Source organism: Belonocnema kinseyi, chromosome 5 (genome assembly GCF_010883055.1).
Source record: "Belonocnema kinseyi isolate 2016_QV_RU_SX_M_011 chromosome 5, B_treatae_v1, whole genome shotgun sequence".
Taxonomy (NCBI): domain Eukaryota; kingdom Metazoa; phylum Arthropoda; class Insecta; order Hymenoptera; family Cynipidae; genus Belonocnema; species Belonocnema kinseyi.
In genome coordinates, this window is record NC_046661.1 from 97,308,780 (window position 1) to 97,315,494 (window position 6,715).

Sequence of the window (6,715 nt, forward strand, 5' to 3'; positions counted from 1 at the left end):
ATGAATGAAATTTCACCTTTTTGGTTGAAAATTGATCTATTTGGTTTGAACTTAATTTTCTAAGTTGAAGATTCATCATTATAGTTCAAAATTATTTTCTTTTGTTAAAAAATTTAATTATATTGTCAAACTAACTACTCCGTGTTTGCGGTTGAACATGTATCTTCTTCAGTTCAAAATTCAACTATTTGGTTTAGAATTCAACACTTTGGTTGATAATTCCTACATTATGTCGAAAATTCGTCCATTGCAGTAAAACATTAATTTTCTTAGTGACAAAATAATTTTTTCGTTGATAATTCATTTCTTGGATTGAAAAGTTGTATTTTTATATTCTCATCATTCATGATTGAGAAAGTGTTAGAATTGTCCGAAATTTTACACCACGATTTTTTAAACAGATCTCCACGTGTCGAGACCTCCTGAATCCGAAAATCCGATTTTTACGATGGCGTCTGTCTGTCTGTCTGTCCGGCCGTCCGTCCGTAAACACTATAACTATCAAAAAAATGAAAGGATAAAATCGATTCTTGGCACACTTTTTCAAGGTTCTAAAAGAAGGGACGATTTCGTTAACCAGCCATTTTGTATAAAAATTAAAAAAGTGAGCTTATTTTGAAAATTTATGAGACCTCTTTTTTCTGAACTTAAAAATTCTATGTGCGGATATTTCTAGGATTAAAAAAGGCGAACAAATTATCCTGATGACATTTTTCGAAGAAAAGAAAATTCTCCAAGTTATAGTATTTTCAAAATTCTCAAAATCAATCGAAAAACAAATTTTATGCCAAAAAACGCACGATGTGAAAAAAAGTCGACAGAAGAAAAACATTTCTTTTTTAAAGCCTTGTAAGACGATCATAAGAAAATTTTTGGATTTTCTTGAAAAATCGTAAATTCAAATTTTGATTGCACAAAAAATAATGAAATATTATAATTATAATATAAAATAATGACGCGTACTTTTTTGTGTAAAATAACATTGAAAATAAGAAATAAATACAAAATTTGTGGAAAAAAGATGATTTAAAAAAAATTGTTTACCCGAAGAAGAGCTACAAATTTGATATTAATCGCTTTTTGATAGGACCCGTAGTTTTGGTTTTAATCACGAAAATGACATTAAAAATAAAAATGAAAAATTTGTGGAAAAACGACAAAACGTTCGAAAATAAATTGATAGAAAAGTTATCCACCCAAAAAAGAAATACAAATTTGTATTAATTTATTATTATTATTGTCATATATTAATCTTCTTGGAGAAAAATTCATTTTTTTGATTGGCCATTCATATTTCATATCTTTGACTGTAAATATATCTATTCCATTTTTGGTTGAAAATTTATTATTTATATTAAAAATAATCATTAATTTCTTTGCATCTGAAAATTCATCTTTTGTAGTAAACTTTTAATCTGCTTGATGAAAAATTCATGTATTTTGTTGAACATTCGCCTTTATAGGTAAAAATTAATGTTTTTGGTTTAAAATTTATTTTTTTGTTTCAATATTATTCATTTTGTTGAAAATTAATGTCATTTGTTAAAATCTCATTTTGTTTGATAGTAAATTAATCTTATTGTTTAAAATTTTTTAATTTGTCTTTTGTGGTAGAATATTAGTTTTCTTAGTGAAAAATTCATTTTTTTTTAATTGAAAATTCATTTCTGGTTGGAAATTTAACTATTTTATTGAAAATTAGTTTTTCATGATTAACATTTTTTTACAGTTTTATATGTAACGATTCCATTTTTGGGTTGAAAATTGATCTTTTTTCATTGAAAATTCATGAATTTTGTTGAAAATACATTTTTTTATTAGAAAATTGATCTTTTCGGTGAAAATTTAATTTTTTGTTGTTGAAAATTTAACTATTTTATTAAGAAAACAAATTTGATGGTGAAAATATATATCTATTTTTTTAAACTGTAAATATAACTATTCCATTTTGGGTTGAAAATTTATCCTTTTTAGTTAAAAATTCATAAATTTCGTCGAAAATTGGTCTTTTTTTGTCAAAAATTAATCTTCTTGTTTAAAAATACATTTTTTGGTTTAAGATTACTTATTTTAGTTGAAAATTAATTTCTTTGCTTAAAAATTCAACTTCTTTCTTGAAAATTTATTTATTTTGTTAAAAATTTATCTTTATTGGTAGAAAATCAATCTTAATGATTCAAAATTTAACTTTTTGGTTAAAAATTAATTTCTTTGCTGTTGAAAATTCATGTTTTTTGATAAAAAATAAATCTTATTATTTAAAATTTTATCTTTTTGTTCAAAAATCGTTTTTTTTTTCTGGTGAAATATTAGTTTTCTTAGTTAAAAAATCATTTTCTTAAATTGAAAACTCATTCACTTAGTTGGAATTGAACCATTTTATTGAAAATTCGTTTTTCCTGATTAACATATTTTTTTACGGCTTTAAATATAACTATTCCATTTTTGGGTTGAAAATTGATCTTTCTTCATTGAAAATTCATGAATTTTGTTAAAAATACATTTGTTTATTAGATAATTGATCTTCTTGATGAAAATTTATTTTTTATTGATGAAAATTTAACTATTTTATTGAAAAAAAATTTGACGGTGAAAATATATATCTATTTTTTTTTTTAAATGAAAATTTTACTGTATTTTGAAAATTTATCTGTTTAAGCAGAAATTTCATTTTTTTTAAATAAAAATGCTACTGTTTGGTTGAAAATTAATCTTTGTTGCTTCAGAATTCAACTATTTTGTTTGCAAATTTTGATTTAAATTACTTTCTTGAGCAATCATTTTTTTGTCGAAGATTCATATTTTTAGTCAAAGACAAATTAATTTATTCGGTTGAAACATTAACTATTTTGTTGAAAATTGATTTTCTAAAATTTAACTGCTTGGGTCAAAGTTGAACTACTTCGTCGGAAATTTTTCTTTTTTGATCAAAAAATAATCTTTTTGTGTTAAAATTCATTTTTTGGTTCAAGATTTCTGATTTTAATTAAAAGTTAATTTATTTGCTTAGAAATTTAACTTCTTTCTTGAAAACTGATGTATTTTGTTAAAAATTCATCTTTATTGGTGGAAAATTAATCTCAATGGGGAAAAATGTATGTTTTTGGATAAAAATTGATTTCTTTGCTGTTGAAAATTCGTCTTTTTGTTAGAAAATAAATCTTATTGGTTTAAAATTCCCTTTTTGAGTAAGGATTTGTCATTTTAGTTGAAAATTAATCTCTTTGGTTAAAAATTTAACTATTTTCTTGAAAAGTCATCTTTTTTGGTAGAAAATTAATCTTAAAAAAATCTTTAAATTAATCTTTTTGATACAAAATTAATTTCTTCACGGTTTAAAATTCATCTGTCTTGTTTAAAAATTTGTTTTTTTTTTTGTAAAAAATTAATCTTCTTGGTTTAGAATTCATTTTTCATTTAAAGAATCCCTTTTTTTGTTTAAAATTTATTTTTTTCATTAAAAGTTGTTGAAAATGCGTGTATTTCGTTATTTTTTTCGATATTGGTATATTTTGTAATTTTTATTGGCCCTGTTTTTTAAAAAACGCGCCTTAAGTTAAATTGTATGAGCAGCGGGGGAAATTGGAGGTTGGGTTGAAGGGGATGAGAAGTGGGATAATATTTGTACGATATTCTGATCAATTCTGATTTTTCGATCGACAGCTATTACCAAATAAATTTACCATATGTTTATTGCTATTACTCTGTGTTTGGCGTTTATTTGAATCGAGCAAGTCGGGTGATTTCCAAAAAAATGAAAAAATTGATGAAAGAGAATTTCTTGTGTTGATCAAACATTACTTTATAAAAGGCATATCGCCAAAGATATTATTATCTTTGGTATCGCCTCAGGAGACTTAACTGCAAACATTACGGTGAATCTTCACCTTCGAATCGTCAAATAGAACGGTTTATAACAGGTTTCAAATATGAGCAAAAATGTTGAGGCGCCGCCAGTACTCCAAAAATGATGGATAAAGTCTACGATATGACAAGAAATGACAGAATACATTGCTAGTGTTGTGGTCATCTCAAAGAAACAGGTAAATATTTTGCATCAACATTTAGGTATATGATATGAGAAAGCCATCCGCAAGATAGGCGGTAGACTCGCAGCCTCAAAATACAGGTTATGTCATGAAGAGAACGCTTGTCATTCTTATTAACATCTGATTATTGAGAAAGAAAAATTTACAAGTCAAGCAATGACTTTCAGTTTTCTCCTTGACTAGCGTGTTTTTATTGAATCAATACATTGCATTTTTTAAACTATCATTTATCTGCGATTATCATCAGTCTCAGACTGTCCACAAACTGTCAAGCATGAACAAGAAAAATACTAAAGATAAAGAAAGTTTAAACAAGTTTTAAGATAAGCCGCGATATCCAGTGGTTTTTTTTTATAAATTCCTCGAAATGTTTAAGTGATCGTTAAACATTACCTCATTTTTCTAAATTGTCTAGAAATTTGTTTTTAAATTTAATTCAGCAGGCGAGGTAAATCACTTTGAATTGATAATCTTTTCGCAGTTAAATCCTGATTCTGAAATCATTGTTTACGCCTAGATGTGTTGATCTAAAGGTGGAATTTAAAATAAAGAATTAAGTGAATTTACAAAAATGAAGAGTGAAAATAATATTCTAAGTGGTCCTCCTGTCCAAAAAAAATGGGCTTACAAATCTGTAGCGGAATATTTTTTGGAAAAAATAGAAAAAAATGGATCCACACCTGCATTGGTAAGAATTTTTAATTAATGACACCTAATTTTACTGAATCTAACTTTTTTCTAATTTAGTATTAATTCTTTAAATTTAGGCAACGCCAAATTTTTTGTCATACAATTTTTGTTTAAAACCAAATGGCTGATTTTTCTTAATGCTGTTTTTTTCAAAAATTAAAATTTTTTCTACAACTTTAAACAACTACAAAGAGGAATAAATTTGAAATTATTAAATTTTAATAAAAATTTTTTTCTTTCGTTTGTGAAAGATTCTACGTTAAAAATGTTACAAGGTTAATATTCTGGCCTTTGAATATTAACTGTCAGGCAAAATAAAAAACTGGTCAGGTAAAAATTAAGGTATTTTTAAAATGAAGTTTTACGGTAACCCTTGTATTTATATGTCTTTTTTTTGTAGTTGCTTTCTCCTGAAGATGATCTTTTTAGTTGTAAATTTTATTTTTTGTTTGAAAATGTATCAATTTTGTTAAAAAGCCATCCTTTTTTTTATTGAAAATTCGTCTTTTTGAGTCGAAAATTCAACAGTTCTCGTTGAAAATTTACTTTTTCAATAAAAATTAATTTTTTGGTGTTGAAAATTCCACACAGATATTTTTTTAAAATGAAAATTCAACTATTTTTGTTGTTGAAAATTTGTCTTTTTAATTAAAAAATTAATCTGTTTCAGTAGAAATTTCACCTTTTTCGGATAAATATGCAACTATTTGGTTCAAAATACATACTTTTTGTTAAAAAGACATCATTTTTCATTGACAAAATGAACTTCTTTGTTGAAAGTTCGTCTTTTTTAGTTAAAAATTTAACTATATAGATCAAAAAAACTACTTTTTGAATAATGTTCATATTTCGTTGTTGAAAAGTCAACTGAAATCTTTTTTTGGATGAAAATTTAACTATTTTTTTGTTGACAAGTTTTCTTTTTAATTTAAAAATTGATCCGTTTTAGTAGAAATTTTATATTTCTTGGACAAATATGCAACTATTTGGTTGAAAACGCGTCCATTTTGTTTAAAATTCGACCTTCTGGGTTTGAAAATTAAACTATATTTGTAGAAAATGTACTTTTTGAATAATATTCATAGTTTGGTGTTGGAAAGTCAAATGAAATCTTTTTTTTTTTGAAAAATAGAACCATTTGGTTGGAAATTCAACAATTTTGTTTACAAAAATCGTGTTTTTGATTTGAAAATTCAACTATTTTTATAGTAAATTTACCTTTTGAAAAAAATTATATTTTTATGTTGAAAAGTCAACTCAAATTTCTTTTTGGATGAAAATTCAAGAATTTTATTGTTGAAAGTTAGTCTTTTTAATTTAAAAATTCACCTGTTTAAGTAGAAATTTCATCTTTTTTGGATCAATATTCAACTATTTGTTTAAAAATGCGACCATTTTGTTTAAAATCGACCATTTTCATTGAAAAATTCAACTTTTTTGTTCAAAATAACTGTTTCGGTTGAAAATTCAACTATATTTGTAGAAAAATTACATTTTGAATAATATTAATATTTTGGTTTTGAAAAGTCAAATTAAATTTTTTTGTTGATAAAAATAGAACCTTTTGGTTGGAAATTTAACAATTTTGTTTACAAAAATCGTCTTTTTAATTTGAAAATTCAACTATTTTCGTAGTAAATTTACCGTTTGAATAAAATTCTGTTTTTGGTTTTGAAAAGTCAACTCAAATATTTTTTTTGATGAAAATTAAACTATTTTTGTTTTTGAAAATTTGTCCTTTTAATTAAGAAATCAATAAGTTTTAGTCGAAATTTTATCTTTCTTGGACAAAAATGTAACTATTTGGTTGGAAATGCGTCCACTTTGTTTAAAATTCAACCTTTTTCATTGAAAAATTCGACTATTTTTTTTTGTTGAAAATTCGCCTTTTTGGGTCGAAAATTCAACTATATTTGTAGAAAATTTACTTTTTAAATAATATTCATATTTTATGTTGAAAAATCAAATTAAATCTT

General features: G+C 24.4%; 1 protein-coding gene across 1 annotated transcript in view; it reads left to right on the forward strand.

The window, feature by feature from the left end:
* Positions 1 to 3,504: 3,504 nt before the first annotated feature.
* LOC117173797 overlaps positions 3,505 to 6,715 on the forward strand; it is a 70,250-nt gene continuing 67,039 nt past the window's right edge. Inside the window, exons 1-2 of the mRNA XM_033362439.1 lie at positions 3,505 to 4,043; positions 4,531 to 4,737. Of these exons, the coding sequence (XP_033218330.1) occupies positions 4,621 to 4,737 (117 nt within the window). The 5' untranslated portion in view covers positions 3,505 to 4,043; positions 4,531 to 4,620. The remainder of the gene's footprint in view (positions 4,044 to 4,530; positions 4,738 to 6,715) is intronic.